The following is a 26,009-nucleotide window of genomic DNA, read 5'->3' as shown; positions in this document are numbered from 1 at the left end:
TTTCCAGGGCAGACCAAACTGCTTGCTCGTTTCTTGACTGGTAGTAGGAAAGAGAATGAACTGATCCATCCAGGCAGGGGGCAATTGCTCTAAGAATTTACAGGGAATGCTTTTTTTGTTTGTTGCATCTTCTACGTAGTAGACAAAACTTGGTTAGTTGTCTTTAAAAATATAAGTTTTGAAAATGATATTTATATATTAATTTTACATTGTTTTATATATTGTATATATTACATTTTACATTTTTTTATATATTTGTAAAATCTGCTGAGTTTTAGAATGGAATGTTATCTAAAGCATTCAGCAGTTTTTAATTATGATCCTAGATACTATGAGTAACATTTACATTAACTCTGATTCTGAAAATACTTATTCGTGTGCTCAAAGATAGTAGTTATACCTTCAGTGTAAGGTCATGCATACAGACAGTACTGTAGTGCTTATATGTGGCTTTGAAACCACATGTTCTGAAATAATAAAAAGTAATTTCTGAAAATAACCTTATCTTTAAAATTGTTTTAAATATAAGGTTTTTAAAATATAATTTGTATATGGAATATGAAAAATGTTCTATGGAAACAAGAAAGTGAACAACAAAGTACTGCAAATGATTCTAAAATATTCATGTTATGTTCTTTTTCAGAGATTTACGTCTTATTGATACAGAAGTATTTCGCAATAAACAGGAAGCTGCAGAACTCTCATCTTTCCAGATAAAAGCCATGAGGGAAATTGGAAATTCCAAAGTGGTTCTGTCTAGAAAGTATGATCCAGTGTATCCATATTATCTTTTAAGTTACAGGGGTAGCTTCAATTTCTCATTTTATGTTTTGGAAGTCTTGAATTTTGCAGAAGGAGAAGGCATGACCCATTTTAATTCTACATATTAAAGAAAGAGATGCCATATTGTAAAATGCTCTGAGGACAAACAGAGCTGTGTAAATATTTAGCATATTATCATGATCTGTGCAGTTTTTCTTTTATTCTGAATTTTTGAGTGATGTATTTTGCTTATTTCTTAAAGAGACACTAACAGTGTATTTTTTTAGTGCATTATGACAAAAACTTTTATTTTGAGGACTCATTTCTGCTTTAGTAACTATTCTTCAAAGGATTTTTTGGAAGTATTTTAGCTTAACAGAGGTCTACTTTTTAAACCTTTGCTAATTTTGACTTCCAGTTTGAAATTTGTCCACTGCTGAAACCAGCTAAAATATTGAATGCTGAAGAGAAAAATAAATACATTTAAAAAATGCAATATTTTTACTATAAATAATCTGTGACAATTTAAAATATCAACTATGATAGAACTTCTTATATAAAAAGACTTGCACCATCCCTGCTGCATGCAAAGTGTCTCTTGATTACAGTAATTCAGATTAACATAGTACTACATAGCCAGTACTATACCAGTATCTGTAGAATATTTCATTTTGTATCTACTCAGTTCTGTAGCTATCTCTGAGGGTAGAGGACAGAGTCATCTAAAGAATGTCATATTTATAAGATTCATTGACATTGCAGATTATGTTTAAGTTTTTTAAAACAAAGTATTTGATATAGTATTGGATACACAAAGTGAAGTATTGGATAAACATAAAGTATTGGATATGCACAATATGTTTGTATATTCAATCTGAGATACTGAAAAAAAATTTTCAGTAAACTATTTTTCCAGCAGTACACTCAGTATGCTGCAGAGTTTTAAATAAAGAATCAAAATTATTAGTTTTATTTTTCTCCTTAGATATTGGCAGCCAAACTATATTGTTTATGTGCATCTAATCTTTCTTTAATCGATAATGCTTCTTTGCTTCTTGCAGTTATTTATTACTACTTTTCTACCATTTCAGATTTCTATTGAATAAAACATATCTTGATGCTGCTACATTTCTGAGTGCTTATGTTTTTCATGCTATTAACTTGATAGGTTTTTATTTCAGTCTTTGTCTATGACTTTGTTACATATTGCTATTTTCAGATGTATTTCTCCCTGACCCAGATGATATTTTTGTGCTCTTAGCTGAAACCTACAGACTTTGATTGCTTTGTTCTTCCTTATTCTAAGACCTCATACGAGAACTGATTTCATTTTGGCAAAGGGCAGCTGGCAGAATTTCCTCTGGACTGCTTTCGTTGTTCTGTCTTAACATATCTTGAAGTTACAAGGATGTTTAAAGAACTAACCTTAGTGTTACCTCTGAGACTTGAGTATGATGTCTCTGAAGCCTTTCTATCCTCTGTTGACCTGAGAAATAGGAGATAAAGCAAGACAGCAGATTTATCTATTGTAATATCTTTTGTCTTAATGTGATTACATTATGGATAGATAACAGATAATATTTTCAGAGAAATACTTCCTTACAATCTAAAGATCCTACCACATGAGCTACTTAAGTTAAGCTATAGTTTCCCAACTGTGTCTTTTGACTGCTTGTAACATATGCATATCTAGTAATTCACTTAAAATGTGTTAATTACTGTCTGCGCTTATTCATGCCAATCACTTTAAGAACTTTAAAATATTATATTCTTTTAAGGTGGTTTCCAGAAGTGCAGAATATCTTTTATCAAGGTAACAGAAAAAAGCAAGTACCCAGCAATGCCAACAGCACTGGATTAGCATCTTTCTTCAGTTGTGCTGCCACTTTAATGACTCGTCAACTGGAAAGCTTACTTTTGCATTCAATTCAGGACTTTACAGATTTAATTGTTCGACCTGCAGTAAGTACTCTTTCATACCCATACTAGCAACATTGCTTATTTGTGTACATACAATTTCCTTTTTTTTTAATTTTGTTTCTTCTGAGAAGTTTAATATAAAAACAGCATGAACTATAGTGACAGTTATCTTTTTGGAGAAAAAAAAGGAATAATATTTTATGGGTGCATTATTTATTAAATGGAGTATAAAAAACAGCACAAAGCAGCTTTACTTTTTTGTCATGTAAGAAGGGAAATACTAACATATTTTACATCTGGTAACCTCAAGAACATTCTGCAGTCAGTAAGACTTATAGTAGAAATTCATTAATGTATAGGCTGTGTGCATCTTGCATTATTCTAGGACTAGCTATCCATAATCCCCATCTGTTTAAGAAGGCAGGCATCTCCTGTCTGCTATTGGTAGGTGTATATTACATGATTTGGCAGCATAGTTCTTGGGCAAAAAAAGTACAGACAGAAGAGTTTCCCTTTGGCACTCACTCAATGTGTATCATGGAGATAAATATTTCTCCTTGATGTTTGATGTCTGGGAATGCAGCTGGATTTTTGTTCAGCTTTCTCTTAATAAGGTCCTACCCTCACATATCCACAGAGCTCCAACTCCAGATAGTGTGGATGGGAAATCAGGCAGGGTATCTAAAGCAGTAAGGAGTCATACTGTAGAGATGGAGTATATGTTTTTTGTTCCATCATAATTAGTAACTGGTCCAACTTGTTGTCCTCAAAGTGCTATGTATACCTCTGAACTGAGTGAGCTTTCATATCTGTAGTACTGTTTTGTCTAATTATATTAATATATACTTTTAATTTTATGCTTTCTAATAGTAATCTTATGCTACCTAATGGTGATAAAATGATTCCTTATACTTCCTAATTATATTTAAAAATAGTTAGAATATGTTGGCAGATACAGAAAAATTAAGAAAAGTCTGATCCAGATTAAAGAGATGATGAAAAATCCAATTATGCCACCAAGGACAAAAGCATATGAAATTTCTTATACTGGGATACATCAGAATCTATACCACAAAAGAGACTACTCTCTGTATCACAAATATAATCTTTTCAGGTTAGTTTTTGTGGATCAGATTCTTGTGTATCAAGCAAAATTGGAAGCAGCTCTTTTAATGTAAGTTAGTTTGTATTGACTACTGCAGAGGATGAATACAGGTATTGCAGAATAATACAGTATAGTAATACAGTATTGCCTGTATTACTACAGTTGTGAGGACTATTACTGTAAAGCTACTCTGCCTCAGTCTGTGACAACCTTAGAGAAGTTTTGGCTAGTGTGTAGAGGATGCCTCTTGTGCCTGCTAAAAAGTAACGTATTACATTTTATGTTATTAACATTTTTCTGTGAATTTTATCAGACATACTTGCTATTTGCACAAATAATTTCATTATGATTATGGCATAACACTTGCAATAATCATCCTAAAAATTTAAAATGCATATACTGGAGTAATTCTTAATGATCCTTTGACTGTTAGCTAATATTTTACTCTTTTACTCTTAAGAAATCAGTCCGTGCCTATGGACACCCAGGTTTCATCCTGCGGTTAATCCTTGAGAATGACTGTGTTAAATTTGAACCTGACTTTAATGACTGCATCGATATATTACTGAATGTTTATACTGTTATGATTAAAGCTCTCAGCGATATTCCAAGAGTTGAGACCAAATTATTTTCTAAATGGGTAAGAAATTACAACCTCCATTTTTTTGTTTTCTCATTATATTGTTGCTGTATTTAATTCCTGTCTATTTCGAGGAATAGTCCTATTGCTAAAACTCACACAGTAATATGATAATCTGCTTTTAGTACATTTGGAACATTTTGAAATCATCTTAACTTTATTAGTAAAATGCACAATCGCTGCTCCGCAAGCAAATAGAAAGCCAAGAAAGAACTAATTTCTTTTGTGTGGTATTATCTGCAGTTACTCCTACAAAGGTATTGTATACTAAAACTGATGCATTTAAAATTTAAGTGCAATTCTGCAGTATTGTGGAAAATGCTTCCTATTTTTATACTGGACAGGATGTTCTTATCTTAAATACAGAATTTTGAGAATAGACTATCCTTTAAAAAAAATCCAAAATACCATTTTTAAGCAATTTATATTTTTTTATATACATTTAACCAAATCAAAATGTTAGATCAAACAGGTTAAGAAAGAAGAACATTTTTTCACCTAATTGTTTTGGATTTGCATGTTACTGTCAATGTTAGTTTTTAATATGGAGAGAGTCAGTGGAATGTCCTGTAGTGCCTTTTCATCATTTTCTAGTGAGCTGTGGGATGTGAATGTTTCTTTTTTCCTGAAGGATTGCCATTTGGAGATCCTGTTGCTCTTTCTGTTTAGCACAAGCTTGATTTTAAGAAAAGATACTGATCCTCAACATTCTTGTCAATATGCTTAAAGTTAAACACATAGAACCATAGAATCAGTAAGGTTGGAAGGGACCTCTGGAGATCATCTAGTCCACCCCCCCCTGCTCAGCAGGGTCACCTAGAGCATGTTAGACAGGGCTGCGTCCAGGCGAGCCTGAGTATCTCCAGAGAAGGAGACTCTACAACCTCTCTGGGCAACCTGTGCCAGTGCTCCGTCACTCTCGCAGTGAAGAAATTCCCCCTCACGTTCAGACGGAACTTCCTGTGGTTCAGATTTTGCCCATTGCCTCTTGTCCTGTCACATGACATTACTATTTAAGTTTCTACTTGGTTATGTTTTATAAGAGGGCTAATCGATAACCTGCGAGAAGATAAATTAAAACAAGTATGTCAAGCATGCATAAATTCATGAAAACCAGTCTGTAGAGCATCCGACACTTGCAGGAAGGCTTTTCCATATTTCTGATGTTACAGATTCTAATGTTTCAGTTGATGGCAAAACTGAAGTTGTGCTGGCTCTCTAGGAAAGATAAAATCAATGTAGATTGAATTTAAATTTTTTGAGGGATTTTTTTTTAAATGTAGATTAGTATGTGGACCCTTGAATTTCTGAATGAAGCAGCTCTGTTTTCTTATTTGTTGGCTGCAGACATATATAAACTAGGATATAAAAAAATCGGAAATATTGTAAATAGCTGTATATAAAAATCAGACTTAAAATAAAACTTTAATTAGAAAATTTAGCATTTAATTACATTTTCTACTGTTCATTTTCCGTGAGATAACTGAGCCATGTACATAACTGAAATTTGAAAACCTGTTTTTTTTGAAGCCTAAAGATGAGTCTGCATCAAATTTTTTGAAGCCTGTTATCCTGGATGAGATCTTAGATGAACATAGGAAAAGGATCAGAGAAGAAGTTATCAAAGAAAGCACTGCACCTGTGGAACATCTCAAGCTATATGATAAGTACAGCTTCTTGATAAACAAACAAGCTGAACAAGATATCGATAAGTTCCTGACAGAGGAACATACCTTTGAAGAAATAACAAGGGAAATTACTAAGTACCAGAAACTCAGTAAGGAAATACAATATACATCTAGGAAGGTAAATTATAATGCTTTTCATGAGGAGATACTGACATCAGTTCAATGTTGATTTTGTACTAAGAATGTTGTCAGTCACAGGTGATAATAATTAGCTGTGAGATAATTAAAGTGTAATAAAATTAATCTCTTTTTCCAGAAAAAGATCTAGTTCTTCAAGAATAACATTTTATGGGGTGTATTTGCCCAAATTGTGTGAGATTTGCTTCTTTTTGCTAAATACCACTTTGGAACTTGTGAAGGCATTCAGGATATGCACCTCCTAGATGTCAAGGCCTAAAAGAAAGCATGAGTTCAGTCATCTCCCCATTTTTTTCTGAGGATCCTTTTCTGAGGAGGATTTGTGATCCTTTTTTTTTTTTTTTTTTAATTTTTTTTTTATTTATTTTATGAGGAATTCTACAGCTAGCGGGTTTTTTGTTTTTTGTTTTTGTTTTTTGAGAAGGCTAAAGGGGTTTTCCTTAATTTTTTTTTTCTTAGAGCATTCAATGTGAATTTGAATTCTAAAGAAACTAGCCTGCACAGGCTTGTCCTTCAGGAGCGTTCCTGTGTATGGAAGTGAAGCTCGCTTGCCCACTAGTCAAACATTGGATTCTGAGATTCACAGGGCAGTTAAATCCCCCTTTAATGCTGAGGCATGTCACATCCTGTAGTGTTTATCAAAGTAAGACAAGATTAATGCATTTTTAGATATGTCTCAAGCTCTGCAATTTCACCAGGCAACATTTGCTGCTGCTGCCTCTGTGCAGAGAGTACATGCCCTTCTTATAATGAGGCAGTAGCAATATTTATCAAGATAGAAAGAGATAGAAGAAAGAGCGTTATGAAGATGAAATTCCAGACATGGAAGAACAGTTGTTCCTAACTTTTATTTTTTCCTTTGCCTTCATCACTGGAAAGTTTTAAGCGTATTTTAAAATTTGACTAAATTCCTAGGTGAGGTCTCTGACATTCCACTGAAGGTTGTGAAAGAGAAAAGGTAAAAGCTGTTTGATGTTCTAACTGTTAAATTTGTATTGCAGTATCTCCGTTTAGGAATGTTTGAGCTGCATTGTGATGAATTGATAAGTGCTTTGGCAAAGAGAGCTGATACTATTTGTGGAAAAATGATTGCCAAAATGTTCAAAGATCATCAAGATATAAGTCTGAGGTATCTCTCGAACTGAAAATGTGCACTTAAGTGTACTTAATTTTGTTTCCACTGTTGAATTTTATAATCCTAAAGCATATATTTAATCTTGTCTTTGCTGTTGTAAATGTGTGCAATTTGTTTAAGGATGATTAAAAAAAGAAATTATTTTGTATGTTTTTCAGATTATGTGATGAGTTTGAGAGAGTATCAGAAAAAGCCCTTACTACTCCATCAAATACACACGAACTAATGGAATTTAAGGTACTTTCTTCTTCTAACGACTCCAAACAAGAAGTAGCTACCAGTAGCACTCTTCTGTCCTTAAGCAATAGTATTTTCAAGTCATCTTTTTTACGGGTGTGATTCTGGCCCTCTTAAAGTCACTGGTGCTGTGTCTGTATTACCAAATAAAATAGGACAGATCTTCTTAATCTGTGAGGCTGAATATCACAGCCTGGCTCTTATACATATATGTAAACTCTCCTTCCCATAAAAACATCGTGGTTGGAACCAGACTGCCTATTTGAAACATTCTCTGAAACTTGCTGTCACTTGAACCTTGCCATGGCACTGTTGGAGAGAATGTTGGTTGGTGCAGACTGTGACTATGTAGGGAAGCACACCAACAAGCAGTATGGATTACTGCAGTAGCAGCTGAGCCCCTGACCTGGTCCTGTTTTAGTTAGCAATATAGGCATTACCTGGCAGCTTTGTCAGTGATTTTCATGAAGCAGAGATTTCACACATAATAGCTTGAAATAAGTGCACAATTTTATTTATCCCCAGCTATCTAGCAGAAGAAGTTAACAATTTATGTAATATGGGCAACATGTCATTAGAACTAAATTTAGACTTTGTTCTTCAGGCTGCTGTACAGGTAATATAGTTAAACACTAAATATTTCTTGGCTCTCCTGAATTAAATTCAAAAAATTGAGTTAATGTTAATTGATGTTAAAGACTAAATAGCCATTCCCAGTATCCCAAACTGGTTAAAGACTTGAAAACTGAGATGCAGGGAATTTAAAAAGTTATTTTGTCCCTTACAAGAAAACACTCATTTGTACTCATTGGGAACTTCTGTGAATTTTGCCTTTGCTTCCTATGTTGAATTATCATTTTAATTAGCAATTGTAGAGTTTGCAGTTTGATAACTAAAAATCCTCACTTAAGAGTTGCCACTTCTGTAATCAAAGCGTACTGTTGATTTGATATACTCCAGGAAAGCACATACACACTTAAAGCATATCATATGTCTGAGTCTCCTGCTATTCAGCAAAGTTCTCTTCTGTGTTCTTGATTTTAAATCTTTGGAACACAGATGTGTGCTTAAAATGAATTGAGTGCCTGAGTGGTTGTCTAAATTTTGGCCTAAATGCTTTGAATCTTTGCTGCAGTCAAGTTGAACACAGGATATAACTGGAGTAATTTTTTCGAGTGAAAAATAAAATGTTAAATAGTTGAAATATATGTTGAAGTATGTTCCCTTTAAACTGCTGTATGTTAAATGCTGTAGTTTTATGTTGGACAAAAAGCAAATTAGATGTTCTCATGTACAGCATCTAACAATGTGCCAGTATTGAACCCATTCTAATAGTTCTTCCATCTCATTGCTGGAAAGATGCATAAATCTTCATTTTGGATATTTTTTAGTAGACCAATGTTCTCTAGATCCAGAGCAATGAGTTTATTTTGCTGCGTAGAAACTACCATTAAAAGAGGAGAAGCGTAGATTTACCGGTCAGTTTATCCCCACCTAAAAAGTTTGATACCTCATTGTGTCATCATATATAATATGTATTTTTTTCTGTAACTTCAGTTGATTGATATAAAGAGGCTTTTACATTGGTATATTATTGACCTGTCCAACTGACCAACATTTTTACTAGTACAGCTCTTTTCCTCATTAAGAGAACTTGTAACACTTAAGAAGGTCTGTCTGGATTGGTTTCAGTTGGTCGAAAGCTTTATGTTTTTGTACATACAGCATCAGGCATTATTTTGATTTTTATATAATAGTATGTCTGCTAAGGCAAGATGCTTAAGGTGTCACGCCCCGTCATAATAGCCATGCCATTACAAATAAAAACCTTTTCAGATCATATATTTCTGAACTTATTTATTCTTCCTAGTAAAAGTAAACTTTTAAAATTAAATGTTAACTATTTTAGACATTATGTTGGCATTAAATTACATAAAGTATCTCCTCTTTTTGTAATTTTTATTTCCTAGGCCTATATACAGAAAGTAGAAACATGTGACATGCCTGAGTTGGAACAGAAATTAGTGGATGCTCTACACTGTCTTGCTTTCTTGATAGAGTGTGTCAATTTCTCACCAGCTGATATTCGACTCCACAATAGTGTTTTTCAATGGTATGCACGAATGCCAGATATTTTTGAAGAGCACAAAAAGATAGTTGAAGAAAAAACGGAGCAATTTCAAGAGGGTCTTAAGGTTTGTAGTGACAACTTTTTAAAAGTTTTTGAGTTACTAATTTTAAGTGACATATACGACATAAAATCATATCAAATGGAATACTCTCTATTAATTTATTTTCCCATACGTTTGAAAAAGAAGTTCAAAGTAGAAGTACAAGTTGTTGTATTATTCCTAATATTAATTAATTTTTGTCTGTTTTCTACTCATTCACTGTTTGCATGTCCGTGAATTCTCCAGTGTAAACCACGTTTCATATTTTGCACTCAGTCTGGAAGCCCGTGCTACAGAAGTTCCAGTGATGTTGACAAAAATTGTTTGTATGTGAAATCTTAAAATCTGAATCCTTTAAACACTAGTGGATGGCTTCGTTTATGCACATGAGCAGTCCTTTTGATGTCAGTGGCAGTATACTGGGGGCAATGCAAGTTCTACAAAACCCCCCAAAAGAAAATTATCTGCATTAATTTATGTGTGATTTTGCTGTTAGGATAATGTCAGATAATGCAGTTTTATAACATGAATATGTGTTTGGTTTATTTGTATTTATTTTTAAATCTGTTATACTTTGTTAGAATTTTTCATTGTGTTTACTAGGCTTTTACAGTACAGTGTTTTTAGTATCTAGCTGCTGTGATCTCTCCAGAAGATTAAAAATTGATTCCAGAATTGATATGGTGTGGTTACTGCCTGTGTAGCTGTCTGTTTTTTTTTTTTTTTTTTTTTATTTTTTACATTTTTGTGCTTCTTAGTCTTATTATTGTTTTGTCTGAGATCATATATTTTGAGAAAGCGGGTTTCTATGTTTATGCAGTGTGTACCAAAAGGGAGCTGTTAAGTATTACTGCAATGAAAATAAATAATAAAATCAGTAATTCGTTGGAGTGCAGCATAGACTGTATTTTCTTGAAACATGTTATTGCTTTGTATACTTTGTTATTCTGTTCCAGATACTTATCACTACTGATACTCAATGGGTAATGTGTTTTGTGGAGTGCTATATAGGAGGAAAAAGTTGCCCTTGAACTGTGTTGCTTTAAAATAAGAGAAACAATTACCCTTCTCTTGTGAAACTGTTTAACTATAGCTGTCATTTGATTAGTCTAATCTTTTATTCTATTTTAATTTGTGCTACACTTGGCATTTCAATTTAACTTTCTATTATTAGCCTACCATCTCCATCACAGAAAGCAGAAATTTCTGTGCCCAACTGTATCCCATTGCCCTACACAGCAAAGAAGAAATCAAAGTCACTTCTGTCACTGCAGTAAGTTGCTGCATGTAACAGTAGGATTCAGGGCAAATTCTGTAATTTGGATGGAATAGATGTGCAAAAGTGAAAAAAGTTCAAAGATGTTGGAAGTTTTGGATATTTTGTAAGTATTAAATGTCCTTCAATGGCAAATGAGAGTAGTTGTTACTTATTTTTACAGAAAAATTAATTTATTGTGATTTTTTTTTCATGATGATATACTTGTTTGATGTTTAATTAGGTACGTTGTGAGCGATTTGTTGAGGAGCTGGAAAGTTACTCTAAACAAGTTGAAGAACTGTACACATTTGGAGACATTCAGGAAGTCAAAAGGTACTTGAAGAAGGCTCAAGCATTAAATGCAAAGTTGGATCTTGCTGCTGATAAGGTATTGATCATAGTTGAAACTAGTCCAATCATATAAATTATAAATCTTAATACCTATGTTACCAGCATTACGTTAAATTAACAGATTGCTTAGTTCCTGATATGTGGAAAATTCATAATTGATCTGTGAAGTAATTTTACCTGATTTGCCATATAAGCAGCAAATTTACTGAGCACATAAATACAGATTACGCTTGTTTTGAGTTACGACAACAGCACTTTACATAGGGAAGAGTGTATTAAGCCTATGTAGATTTTCACAAAACTTTTATTTTGATGTTTTTGGAAGTACATTTCGTGATGCCTATTATAGCTTCCTGTCTGTTATAGCCTCCAGAGTATTGCATTTAATTTGAAGCCTGTTGAAGTCACTGGAAAATACCCCTAATCCCTATGGCAAGGACTTGATGTCATGGACAGCTTTGTTTGTGTTTCACACTTCACTTATGTCTCAACAGATTGATCGGTTTAATGCAGAAGAAGAGGCCTTTGGATGGCCAGTATCTCACTACCCTCAGCGTAAAAAGGTCCAGGATACTCTCGCTCCATATCTTCGTCTCTATGATATGACTGTTGAATTCAACAGAAAACACAAAAACTGGACAGAGGGATTATTTACGAAAGTGAATCCAGATGAAGTAGAGGCAGATGTAGGAAACTACTGGCGTGGACTATATAAACTAGAAAAAGTCTTCCATGATTCTCCAAATGCATTATCAATAACAACAAAAATTAAAACAAAAGTAGAAGAATTCAAAAACCACATTCCTCTGGTCCAGGTGATTTGCAATCCTGGTTTGCAAGAAAGGCACTGGGAAGAGATGTCAAAAATTGCTGGTTTCCCGCTGTCTCCTTCTGAAGACTCAAATGTCTTGTCATATATTAATATGCATCTTGAGCCATTCTTAGAAAAATTTGAGACCATCAGTGAAACAGCCAGCAAGGAACATTCACTGGAGAAAGCTTTAATGAAAATGATTTCTGAATGGGATCAAATGGAGTTCTCTGTTCTTGCCTATAGAGAAACAGGAACCCATATTTTGTCATCTGTAGATGATATTCAGATGTTACTGGATGACCACATTGTCAAAACTCAGACTATGAGAGGATCTCCATTCATTAAGCATTATGAAAAGAGAATAAGGTAATTCATTTTTTTAATAAAAATCACTAATGATGTTACCAAATAAGAAATTACTTTTTCTGCTTGATCTAAGGTGTTGGACCTTCAAATGTTTTGCTTCATTTTAAAGGTTTCAGGCTTTTGTCCATGTCAGATAAGCACCATTTAATTCTGTAAATCTGAATTTTACCTTTAATTAAAGGTAGAAGAAGTGCTAGTGCTCTGTAGAGGTTGCTAAACATTTTTAAAATGTTACCTGCAACTGAAGGTACCAGGTGCATCATAACATTACCTTTATTTTAGTGTGTGTTTGTGGTATTGAAGGAAAGACTGTGGACTAACAGCACAGAGATTAAATTTTCTACCTAAATTATAAAGCTACTGGTTATTTATTTAAGCTCTCCAATCCTTAGAAGTGTTAGGCTTAAGGGAGATGAAGAAATTGAAAACAAGACAAAGTCCAGGGAAGTGAGAACAGATTTTTGTTTTTTCCGAATGCAGAAAGTTCAGTTCCAAAGCCTAGTGTTAACGTGTTAAAAATTGTGTACTTTCATCCTTGAGCATAGGTATTCAATTGATTTGGTCTGTTTCCTTAATAAGTGTGTTACTTGCTTCATAAATCCTCTAAACATATTTATATTAGGGAAGAACATGAAAATCTTTCAGCTAAACTTTGGATATAATTATCTTGCTACATGAGTACACCAAAGCTGCTATTAACATGAAAAAATACTATTTCATATTTCAGCCATATATTCAATAAATACTAGTGCATACTTACATATATATAATGTATATACACATACATACCACTAAATACTAATTCTGTAATTACTACTGCATTATTGAATGATACTTCCTTCCTTATTAAAATAGAACAGTAGTTGTTGCCTGTTTTTAATTATATTTATAAAAGAGTAGACTGTGCTATTACAAATGCTATTAGTCACCAGAAGGCTCAGATGAAATTATCATATGATAATTTCATCTCAGCTTTCTGGCAGCTGATAGTATTTGGAATAGTACAAGATAGGCATTAGATCTTTGAGATCTAGATAATTACACAATGTTTGCTTTTTCAATAACCCAGCAAAGAATGCTCTGAGTTGCTCCCAGAGAGGATTCAAAATTCAGTATTTTATTTTTTGTGTATTTTTTGTATAAGCAAATTAACTCACTCAGCTAACTTTCCCCTTGGAAAGCTGCATTTTTCTCTAACTCTTGGTAGAAGCAAAATCACCAGAGATTGTGTACCTGTACCACCAAAAAGATGAAAGAGGGACTTTAGATAGAGGAGATTGTACATCCAAGCAAAGTTGTTTGTTGCTTGGAATCTGTGCCAGATAAAGGAATAAAGGAAGAAGATAGGTATGTTTTCACACATATCGTTTTACAGAACTCAGTTCTACCCATGTATGGGTGTCCTTTTGAGAAAATTATTGTCATAGTTCTTTTATACAGTATATATTTTAGCAGCATGTATTTTTAATAATATTTCCATTTTCACTATCCTGTCATATGAGAGTTGCAGAATATTATACTCGGTGTTTTTATACATGAAGGAAAACTGTATATAACTGTTACAGGATTACAAATAGCGTTTTATTTTTGTATTAATTTTTGCAAATTGCTTATGTTGGATAATTAGGAATACCAAGGAAATTAGAGAACTGCTAATACTGTATCTGTATGTGGTATTAATGAGATAGTGAAATGTTACATGAAATGATGGTGTGAATACTTTAAAAAGGATGCTGAAAAATTGAGGACGTTCATAAAAAGTAATAGACTAAAAATGTTGAATTTTTGGCTATCCAAAGGAATAACCGAATAAGTATTGAATTATAATGTGAAACCACACTGCAGTACAGTTATATTGAAGGACCTTCTAAATTGTCAGACAAGTGTGTTCAACATCCACATTTGCATTTTGAAGTCAAAAATAAGATTTGATTCTTTAAATAGTGATTTAAAGTAACCATGGGACTAAACTAAGGAATATGGCAAATGTTCTATTACTTCAAAATCTTTCAAGTAAGACTGAATGTCTTTTGGGGAGAATGTCTACATAGTTTTGATTTGATAGTTCAGGCTACTTTCCTAGCTTTATTTTAATCTCTCAGCCTTACTTACCAAGCAAACAGTTAGATATGTTAACCTGTGCTTTAGTGTATGCTAGAAATCAGATTACACAGTCAACAGAAGTGAATCTATCCATAGGTATTACTACATGCCAAAGCGCTACTTTTATTCACTGGTTCATAGATTCATAGAGTGGTAAGATTGTAAGGGACCTCTGGAGATCATCTAGTCCAACCCTCAGCATAGCCCATACGGGGATTGAACTCACAACCTTGGCATTAGCAGCACTATGCTCTAACCAACTGAGCTAAATGAACTACTGTACTGTTTATTAGATTAGCCTATTTTATGAAATTCTGCAATCAATTTACCAAAAATATATTCCAAATACAAACTGATGATCCGGTTATATAATGAGTGTGGATTTTGTTATGCAGAAAATCAAACTAGGTGAATGTGATACTCTGCTGAATGTGCTGAATATGAATTCTGCTTAAAATTTATATCTGTTGTTCTTGCTGTTCAATATGTAATTTTCCAAAAAGATCTTGATAGTCTGAGAGAAATGTTTTACCAGAAACATCAAATCATGCTTCTGAGCTAATGGTATTTTATAGGGAATGGGAAGGAAAGCTGATGTTGGTACAGGAGATCCTGGATGAATGGCTGAAAGTTCAGGCTACTTGGCTTTATTTGGAGCCAATTTTCAGTTCTCCTGACATCATGGCTCAGATGCCTGAGGAGAGTAGACGATTCACTACTGTGGATAAAACATGGAAAGACTTAATGAAATCAGTTTTGCAGGTAAGTACCACTGTCCTAAGCATATGGAAAGGATTTGTAGTAATACCAAAAAATTGTTTCCTACAATGTGGTTATCTGTTTCATTGTGGCCCTTTCTTAGATTCTTTAAAAAATGCTTTGCAGAACTGTTTCACATAGTATCATAGGAGTGTTGGCTGGAGGGAGTTGGGAGGGACCTCTGGTTCAACTAGTCCAGCTTCCTGCTCAAGCACTAGATTAGGTCAACCATGTCCTTGTTTAGGCAAATTTTGAAAACCTCTAAGAATAGAGATTCCTTGGAGATTGCCTCCATAGACAACCTGCTCCAGCGCTGCACTAGCTTCCTAATGTCCAAGCTGAACCTTGCAAGCAAAGATTTGTACCTGTTGCCCATTTGTCACTAATATTATTTTTCTGACTGCCCTGCAAGTAGTTGCTGGCTGCAGTTAGATTCTGCTTTTAACTTCCTCTATACCAAGCTAGACAAGCCAAGCTCTCTCAGTCTCTTCTCTTAGTCCATGTGCCGTACTGATGAGTAAAATTAAGCAGCATATAAAATGAAGTAACATAGCAAAAGTGATCGTGGCACTATAGGTCAACTTGCATGCGATTCGTAGATGAGTGAATGAAATTTTACACTGGTGGTTCCTTTTGAAAAAAAGCTATTTATTTGCCTATTGAATGGCAGCAGCACTTCTGTAACTTCAAATTGTAGCTGTTTAACTTGCTTCATAAACACTATTCTCATCTACTATAAATCCATACATAAAAGCAGTTGTCAGATGCAATCACATGTCTGGCAGTTCAAGATAGTACTCTCTCACAGATTTGCTTGTTATTTGACCCTTTCTGGAACTTAACAGTTAGGATCAGTTGATGAGACTGTGCAAATGCTCTTTGCGTTGGCATTTTGACTTTTTCTGATCTTGGTTAGACTGATTGCATTTGCCAATTGTATGTGCATACAGTCTGTACATTCATACAATCTGTTCTGCTGACTTTGCTGAGAAGGCAGTGGCTTCTAGCAAAGAGGTGGTACTATTTGGGGAAGATGTAACATCTGAAACTGGCACAGCCATTTCTTTAGCAGTCATCTGATCAATGGGCTAAATGTGTATTTTGCAAACCCTATTCCTCAGGGACAGAGCCAGTTGCCTAGTAATTCTATTAACCTTTTAGGTAATTCCAGTAATGATTAGAGAGAATTGCATTTACTCTGAATCGGTTCCCTAATATCAAGAACTTTTCTAGTAGGCTTTTTGTTTTCTTTTGTTTTTTAACTGGGCTTACTAAGCTGTTCTGTAGACTCATGAAGATTTGTGAGGTCCACTGTATTCTATATGGGGATATAAGGTCATTATTTGAAGGAGAAAATGAAGTTTATTTTCTTCTGGCTCAAGCCTTTGCAGGACTTTGAGATCCATTATGTCATTAGGAGAAATGCTAAAATCTTCACTCTGCCAAAAGTGTTTAGTCTGAGCTCTTCTCAGGTTGTGGATGTGTTCTTAGTATATGAATTCCAAAGAAGTGTAATTTATAAAAGGAAGCATTTACTTCATTTCCTAGCAATTCTGTTTTCTCTTTTAAAAATAATTTTGTTTTTTAGAAGAAAATCAGAAAAGTATCCTATTGAGCTAATGTGAACTTGAGAATTTTTTTGAATTATATTTCCAAAAATATACCTGCTCAGTGATCTATTTTAGTTAAATCTTATAATTCAAATTTATGTTGCTAATCAAATATGAATTATTTGTGAGTGTGGTATATCTAATCACCCATGGAAAAACAGAGCCGTCTTTTGTTTGTACAGGAAAGTGTAAATACTAGAATAGTATAGTGTAGTAACAATCTAAAATTTATTTTGGATTAACAACTAAGAATTATTTTCCAGAAGATGGCACTCTTTTTCTATAAACTCAATGTCTAAATTTTATAGTTTAGAACGTGTTCTTCCCCAGTCAGTGTGGATGGTCTTTCTTAAATCACAATACTGCCTTGAGTCTGCTCATGCTTTTTTGCATTTATATGCCATTGTATTATAAAATTGCTGTGGGAGGAATCAAAATGCTTTCCTCTGTTTGCTTTGTTTTTCACCAGAAACTTGAATGATCATATATTATTCATTTTAAATATCTAATTAAAGCAGTGCATACTAATGAGGATTACAATTTGATTTAATTTCTGCTTTTCATTAAAAAATGTAGAATGCATTTATATTTCTATGGGGAAGAAAGTAAAGATTAAATCCAAGAAAAAGACATCCAAGACTGTGACCTATGAGATATTAAAAATGATGTAAGGAAACTAGAATTAATGATGGTCAGCCTGTTTTAACAGGCTATTTTAAATTTTTGTCATACACTTGATTCACACTATTTTCCTGATACTTTTTTTTTTCCTTTAATGGATAAAATGAGTGACACTGTTTTGAATGACTAAAAATGATGGCCTACACTTTCATCTCTTTGCCTTAGCAGAGCTATAGATAGGAAATCTATGCTGAAATAGAAAATACTATTTTTTTCTTATCTCTTTTTCATATGAAAGAAAAAGCATAAGCAGGAAATATTTATAAAATTGGCAACACAGTTTTGAATTGCTCGATCAGTTGCACTTAAATTATTTGATGATGATCAGCATGCTAAGAAATAGAACAAAAACTCTGACCGTGTATAGTTATGTAATTGTGTATTAGAAACTGTTTTATAAAACCAGTTACTAACTGTATTTGATGTTCATGGCTTACTTATTTCTAGATGAAAAGTGTAAGTCATTATTTAATTAAATTTGCTCTGGTTTGATATGATTCAAGGAGCAAGTAATAGAAGGTACAGGTACACTAGATACAAAAGAATACTATAATTATGGTATTAGACAGGTGTGGCCCAATGAAGATCAATTAGATAAGCATACACTTCTGGGTTTTGTCAGAAGATTGAAAGTGTATGTGTATTATGAGCAGGAAACAGAACCAAAGCTGAATGTGCACTGTAAATCATTTCAAAGCGTTACAAGTTTTTGAACTGAACCTGCAGTTGGGATTTCATATTGAATTCTATGAACTAGAGCTGAGCAGAGGTCAGGTCACTGGCTCAGACCTAGATCCTCATCCTGTGAGGGGTCTGTTTCTCACAGGTATTCTTTGCACCTTTTGGGCTCTGCACAGCAGTTTAACCTCTCTCCCCTCATCTGCCTCTTGCAACATGAGTCGTCAGTGCTTCTGCCTTGTGATACTATGCTGTACTGTTCTGTAAACCCTATCAGGGACTTTTCACAGTGGGACTTTCTGCATTTGTTATGGGCTATGACATTGCTGAAGAATTCCTGGTTGTTGCTGTCATCTGTTATAAGGCCTCAGTAGATAGTCTGAAATTTTCCCCAGCAGTCTGGCATTTCTAATTCTTAAGAAATATGCTTTACTTCTGTCTTTTTTCTTTGGTGCAGAATATGAGTTATGTCTGTCTGTGCTGTGTGTTTACAGGTGCAGACTCACTGGGCAGAGCAGGGGGGCTCTAAGGAATGAACAGCTTTTCTGGTTAGCACCTATTTCCTTCTCTCGGTCACTCTTCTAGCCCCACTCAAATTCCTGGCAAATGCAGTCTGGTCTGATTTGGGTGTTGAAAGAGAACCTGTGGCAGCATGTTCCCAGACTTTGAGAAGGGGAACAGGAGATGAGGGTTAATCACTGCCCACTGCCCTGCCAGCTCTCTATGTAATTTTACGATGTTGCATATTCCAGTCTCAGTGAATTTGAACCAGTTCAGGATTAATAATTCAGTTAATATACTGGCATGGGCCTGAACTAGAACTGAACTACAATAAGTTCAGTCACAGATAAACCCGATCTCAGGCTGGAGCTGAATAAAACCATTTGCATGGTTTGATTTTTCTCAGCAACAAATCTGCAAAATTTCCTGCTTTTCCATATGTCTCTCATTTTACTCTCAAAAGCCAGATTAAAATATGTAGTGATTATTATAGTATAAATTGGTTATAAGGCCTATTAAATGTTAAATACTTGATGTTCATACACCTGCATATTTCTTTTAAGAAGCTTGACAATCTTCAGCTCTTTTCCAAAACCTTTTTTTTATAGTTGTATTAATCAGGTACCTTTCATTTAATGCAGTAGCTGTTCTAAACATTTATATTCATTTCTTTTAAGAGATTAATTTGGAAATCAATACTAATAAGATATACATTTTGTCATCTACACAGTGTATAAATTTTTTTTAAAAGTGTTCATCCTATAGTATATCTTGACAGGTGTTATTCAGGTGCTAATGTAAAAATAAAGAAAAATGTGATGTTTTTGAAATGAAGTTAACTTTTCATTTTTTGCTAGCAAAAAAAATAAATTTATATTTAGTTATTAAACGTATTAGGATCCAAAAAATGCCTTTTTTTAGATCACATGACTAATCCAGTTTAGTATTGATGTTTTACAGACAATATCGGTGTTGCCTATATGCAACTTTCCTATCTCAAAACTCCTAATCTTGTGTATATATCTACATATTTTTTATGGAAGGAAAGATCATTTTTATGCATTGATCTCTGACAGTTGATTACCTCTTAGAGTGAGTGTCTTGTTATCATAATTGTACACTTCTTAAAATCCATAAAATGTTTTTGATTGTGCATTTTGATTATATAGCCCAATTGCATAGCCAGTGTAAACTGATATTGCTGCAACAGAATGGTAAGAGTTATGCCATTTGATGAATTAATCCTATATTTTGAAAATTATTTTCAAAATAGTAGTAGATATTTGAAAAATTTACTTAATGCCAACTGCCTAACTACTTTTTCAGCGAAGGCAGGCAATGAAGAAGATTTGAGAGTTGTACCCTGGAAATGCTTTGAGTAAAGCAAAATTTGAAATAAAAATTAATTTTGCTTAGGAGTTCTCCTGCACTGTCTTGTAGTGAGTTACTTGGGAAGGTTTTAGTATTTTTATCTGAATTAATTTCTTTTTCAGGACAAACATGTGCTGGCGGTAGTAATAATAGACAAGATGTTGGAAAAACTGAGAAAGTGCAATGAATTTCTGGAGCTAATTCTCAAGGGACTTAATGAATACCTAGAGAAGAAGCGCCTTTTTTTCCCCAGATTCTTTTTTTTATCTAATGATGAACTCCTTGAGATTCTTTCAGAGACCAAAGATCCTACTCGGTACAGTAATACTTGATGGATGTATTTGTGGCTCGTGGTGCATGCAAGTAGGCGTGTCATATTGTTTCTCTAAGCCCAGAACTCTCTTTTAATTCACTCACACTTACAGTTTAAAGTATGTACCAGTTTAGATTTTATGAAAGGTGAATGCGGAGTAATTTTTAATATGAGTAATTAATTTTGGCTTAGTTTTCTAGACTAGTAAACTTTTCATACAGTAATTTTTCAGGAAAATTATAAGTCCAAATACTAATTCATGGTGAAATTTAAATATTTGATTATTACCAATGGAAAACTGAAGTTCAGGTGTGATCTGTGTACAGCTGGCTGAAGTGGGGTTTTTAGTTTCCAGGTGCAGTCCTAGTAAAAGTATTTCAAAAAAATTTTTTTTTCAGTATTTTCACTTTTTCTGGAATTCTACTTGTTAGCCTCATTTGGAGCTAGGCTACAGATGTTTTTCTTCTACTGAGCAGAATTAACTCTATGAAGATTTCTGCAGAAGCAATCTTATTAAGCAAGATAGCTTTCACCATGAGCAGAAGAATTGGGGTTTGGTTTGCAGTATGCAGATCTCAGTATGTGCAGTGAATGCAGTGCAGGGTCATGAAGGAACAAAACTGAAAATGAATAATAAAATGGCTATCTCAGTCATAGAGACTCCATTCAATGCAATATGAATAGGGCCAGAGATCTTGTGAGGAAAAAAACTTTTTTTTTTTTTTTTTAATTACAAGACCATTTGTTACAGTTTTACTTGGTTGCTTTGCTCAGATTCCTTGAAGTTTATTATGGTTTGTTGGCAAGGCATAAATAAGGGATTTTATATATTGTAGGTAGGTTAGCAGTTGAACAAAGGATATTTTAAACCTTAGCAGCTTATACATTATGGCAACCATAAGTAATATTTTACATGTTTAAATTGATCTTCAAAAAAAAAAAAAAAAAAAAAGTAGGCATCTTGCAGAGGCAGTACTCAAGAATTATTGCTTAGAGTGAACTTTTTTTAAACAAACTAAAAATGATCTTTTTGTAAGTTCTTCAGAAGTAAATTAAAATAAAAACACTTAGAGGTTCTTTTGTAGTATTGACAAGAAAACCTTGTCAGAAGCTGTTTTATTTTCTAGAGTACAACCTCACTTGAAGAAATGTTTTGAAGGAATTGCAAGAGTGGAATTTACTGATGTATTAGATATTACACACATTAAAAGCAGTGAAGGAGAGACTGTGGAACTCACAGAGACAATCTCAACATCTAAAGCTAGAGGTCAAGTTGAAAAATGGCTGGTTGAACTAGAGGCAGCTATGCTGAATTCTATCCACAAGGTAACATGTCCTAATCTCTTTATTTTTCTGTTTGCACTGAAGCATGACAAAAACAATCAGTAGATGATAGATGTATAGTTGTTAAAGAAACAAAGTACCTCATTGCAGAAATTGCATTGCCTAGTATGTCAAACATAAATCCAACTATTTTTTGTTCAGATATTAGAAGATGTAACAGTTCAAGCCTGTCGAAACCCATGCTTTAAGTTAAGCAAGAATTAAAAAGTATTTTTCATCAGTCAGACACTATTGCTATCATGTATATTTACATTGATTATTGAGTGTACAAGTACCTAAATTAGGAGTTTATGTTACCTTTGTAGTCAATGGAGAGCAGAATCTTTCTCCATGGAATGAGTCTAAGAAGGACTTTATTAAAAATACACGCTGCTGCTTTAAATAGAAACCTTCTCAGTTCTCAGAGTTTTCATTTTCTCTAATTTTGTTTCATCTTTTTACAAGGCAAAAAGATACAATTTATACTAGATGAAGCCATTTCGTATTATTTTAAGATATCCATGATTCTCAGTTTTGCTTAATACTTAAATGCTTGAGTTCTGTTAGTGCAAGTGACTTTTTCTTATGTTGAAAATATGATGAGAATTATTATTGAGGGACATGCAAAAATTTAAAATCATATCAATCCAGTTCAAATTTTGATTAAATAGTACCATTCTGTTGTCTTTGTCTCTCACATAATAAAGGGGCAGGATGGAGTATCTTGTGATTAAGGAACTGGACTAGCAGTCAAGATGCCTAAACAGATTTATTTTTTCTATTTTACTGAACAGATCAACCTCTGAATGAGTTTTTCGTTTATAAGGTGATAAGTGATTGTGATCTTACAGGACTATAGTTCAAAGTAGTCTAGAGAAAATCAAAGAACTATTCTTTTGAATGGAAGCATTGAATCACTGTGCTGCTCTGAGTGGTCAGTAGGTATAACCTTCAGCTGAAGGCAGAACAGTCCTTTCTAGTGTTAGTGTGCATTCCTAGTGTGAGGCAGTTTAAAACTTAAGACTCTTTTTCAATATTCATACTATTTTTTATATGTCTTTAAGTACTGAAATACGGTTCTTCTTATTATTTTGGTTGCTTGCATTTTACTGATGCCTTTGCTCAGTGAATTATACAACCTATTTTATATAGTTTGTGGTCACTGTTTGTGCTGCTTGTCTTTCCCTATGCTTAGTAATATCTATATAAAGAGGAATTTCTTTCATTAATTCTAAAAATACCAGTTCTTATCTTGATTGGTTTTCCCATGATTCTTGTATTAATAGATACGATTAAATTGAAAGATTTTCCAGGTCTTTAATATCCTTCTTAATTATGACTACATTTAATTAAGACCCTTAATTCTTTTTTTCAGATTGTATTGTTCTAATTTTCAGTCTCTCATCATCCTATTATATTTATAACCATTTCTACTGTTATTTTCTAGTTCTTTTCAATGCCAAGTGTGGTAATCAAAGGTGCACACACTTTCCCTGATACAGTCTTAAAGTACAACATTTTAGCTGTGATAATGATAAAGTAGTATGTAAGAAATTGAATAACCTAAGCTACTTGCATATAATGCAATGGCAAACTGTCCTGCATAAATAAAAAAAGGGTAAGCACTGTTCGTCTGCATTTACCCTTGACTATAATACTGTTATTAAGTTCTAAAATAGATAAACTTTTCATAGTTTTAATGTTGTTACAGACACATTTTTGTTACTCATGGATGTATCTTTTTTTATTGATGGCTTTATGCATATAGATTTTGTTAATTACAGAGTGGCTTGGAACTGCAAAACATATGGCAGATTTTCATTCAGGTAATTTACATCAGCTCTCTGAAGAAGCATCTAAATTTATTAAAGAGTTGATAATAAAAAATTCTGTTCATGTAGACTGATTGCAGTGGTGTGGATTCCATTACAAATTTTTATTTCATTGGGATTACCCTTGAGTGATGCTAGAACCAGCTTCATCATTCTATTGTTAGCAAATAAAGTTAGACATAGTGTAAATAATATCTGCAAACTTAAAAGCTCTGAGATTTTACTAGAATGACTGAATGAAAAAAAGCCTTATGAATTTTGGATATCACTTCCAATTAAAACCATACTTGTTTTCTAATTTCATTGTAGTTGTGGCTAGAAAACTTGACATTTCTGGTGGCAACAATCGTAATAGAATGTGCTGTGAAATTAGTTCTCAGAAATTTTGTATGATCAGTTGGTTCGTATTATAACTTTTTTTTTTGAGCTTTGAGACATTTACTTGCAGTATTTCAGTGTTACCGAATTAAATTTGAGTCTGAATCTTGACCCTGATTAATGTTTGATTCTCAGGATTAAAACCCAATCTAAATTAATTCTAGAGCTGAACATTATCTGTTTTCACATGTAATTATAGTATGCTTTTCTCTTGTCTAGGTCATTGGGGATGCAATTGAAGCTTACCCTAAAACTCCACGTGTTAATTGGGTAAGAGAGTGGCCTGGACAAACAGTTCTTTGTGTATCCCAAACTTTCTGGACAATGCAGGTACAGATGTCTATTAGAAATGGCCAAACGGTAAGAACATTTTAAAGGGCATAGTAATTTAAACTATGTAAAATTGATATCATGTAGTGGTATATCAGGCCTTCGGTAGTATCCTTTTTGGATGGGTTGCTGTTCAATATAATAGATAATCTTCTGAGTATCTGAACTGTGGTTCTTGAGGACTTTGAAGTTAGTATTTCCTTTTGGCTTTAGGCAATCATGTTTCAGCACTGTGTCAGAATGTATTCTATGTAGCTGAATATGTACAGTACATGTTTTTGTGTGAACAGTATAGTGGCATACTTGGGTGGTGTGAATTGGCATCACTTGTCTGTCTCTCGTTCAAAAGTTCAGCCTACATACATTAATGTTTAATGCTTTTTATAAAGATGGCCTAGGACTAGTAAAGAAGATAGGTACCATCGTGACACTTATCAAGTAACGAATATACATGCAGATTGGTACAGAACTAATGATCTACAAGCTCATTAGTAGATCTAATGGGAAGAAAGGCACATTGAAATACATTGAATTTAAGGTTCAGGGTATGTGCCTTGTAATATTTTTCTGTTATCACTAAGGCATAATGTTCTGCTGCGTACCTGCTGTATTTGGAGGTGTTCCGGAATAGTTACAGGATGTGTGTCATCAGATGAGGCGACCAGATTTTTATTCTCTGATGCTGGGACAGAAAGGGTCATCAAGTTTTTTGTAGCTATAAATAAAGCTATGACTTTGATACTTCATGTTACTTTCTCTTCTCTTGGTTCCAATTTTTTGCAATGAGATGGTATCAACTGGAAGAATTTCTACAGTATTATGGTTTTGGATTCTCCCTGTTCAGATATATCTGAGCAAACGCAAAGTTAAACCTGATCTGTGATCTATATATAGAGTAGTATTTTCAGACTTTGTAACATTTGCTGCTTATTCACAGGTAGGTAGTAGGAGCAATGGCTCCTGGTAATAGTGGATGTTCTGAGTAGCTGTACGTCTGACATACTTTTTTTTTTTTTTTTTTTAAAAAAAAAAAGCCTTCTGAATGGAAAGGGTTTTGCATCTTCTGATGATCTGCCACAAACTCTCACCAGATAGAACATCTAGGCTTACAGGCTTCAAATATCTCTCTGCTTAACTATTTCCCTCTCTCATATTAGAACATAACATTGCAGAAAATCAGTGACTCCATCAGAGCCCAGAAAGACTGCATTCTCCATGAAGCAGCAGCTTTGTTTTGGATAGAATAAGCACCATCTTACCTTCTTCTTAACAGCAAAGGCAGTACACTCAGTGCACACCAACAAAAGTAATTAAAAAAAAAAAGCTCTTCAGAGTTTTTCAGGACAGGAAGCAATATCGTTTAAGTAGCTGATCGAATATGTATTCACACATAAATGCACATGCATACACACACCTGCTCCCTTTCATACATTTTTGAGTTCATTGTTTCCAACAGATAACTGTTGTACATAAATAAAAGATGAAAATTTCTCATTAAAACCCAATAATAAATTAAGATGTTGTATAAAAACAAAGACATTTCCT

General features: G+C 33.6%; 1 protein-coding gene across 1 annotated transcript in view; it reads left to right on the top strand.

Moving 5' to 3' along the window:
• Nucleotides 1-26,009, top strand: part of DNAH7 (dynein axonemal heavy chain 7) — a 114,747-nt gene that overhangs the window by 8,914 nt on the left and 79,824 nt on the right. Inside the window, exons 9-21 of the mRNA XM_062579422.1 lie at nt 644-763; nt 2,541-2,724; nt 4,248-4,427; nt 5,958-6,233; nt 7,255-7,382; nt 7,547-7,625; nt 9,596-9,820; nt 11,296-11,442; nt 11,900-12,585; nt 15,264-15,450; nt 20,411-20,604; nt 21,729-21,927; nt 24,354-24,494. Coding sequence (XP_062435406.1) covers nt 644-763; nt 2,541-2,724; nt 4,248-4,427; nt 5,958-6,233; nt 7,255-7,382; nt 7,547-7,625; nt 9,596-9,820; nt 11,296-11,442; nt 11,900-12,585; nt 15,264-15,450; nt 20,411-20,604; nt 21,729-21,927; nt 24,354-24,494 — 2,746 coding nt within the window. The remainder of the gene's footprint in view (nt 1-643; nt 764-2,540; nt 2,725-4,247; nt 4,428-5,957; nt 6,234-7,254; nt 7,383-7,546; nt 7,626-9,595; nt 9,821-11,295; nt 11,443-11,899; nt 12,586-15,263; nt 15,451-20,410; nt 20,605-21,728; nt 21,928-24,353; nt 24,495-26,009) is intronic.

Source organism: Rhea pennata, chromosome 6 (assembly GCF_028389875.1).
Source record: "Rhea pennata isolate bPtePen1 chromosome 6, bPtePen1.pri, whole genome shotgun sequence".
NCBI lineage: Eukaryota > Metazoa > Chordata > Aves > Rheiformes > Rheidae > Rhea > Rhea pennata.
This window is presented reverse-complemented; position numbering and strand designations above follow the sequence as displayed.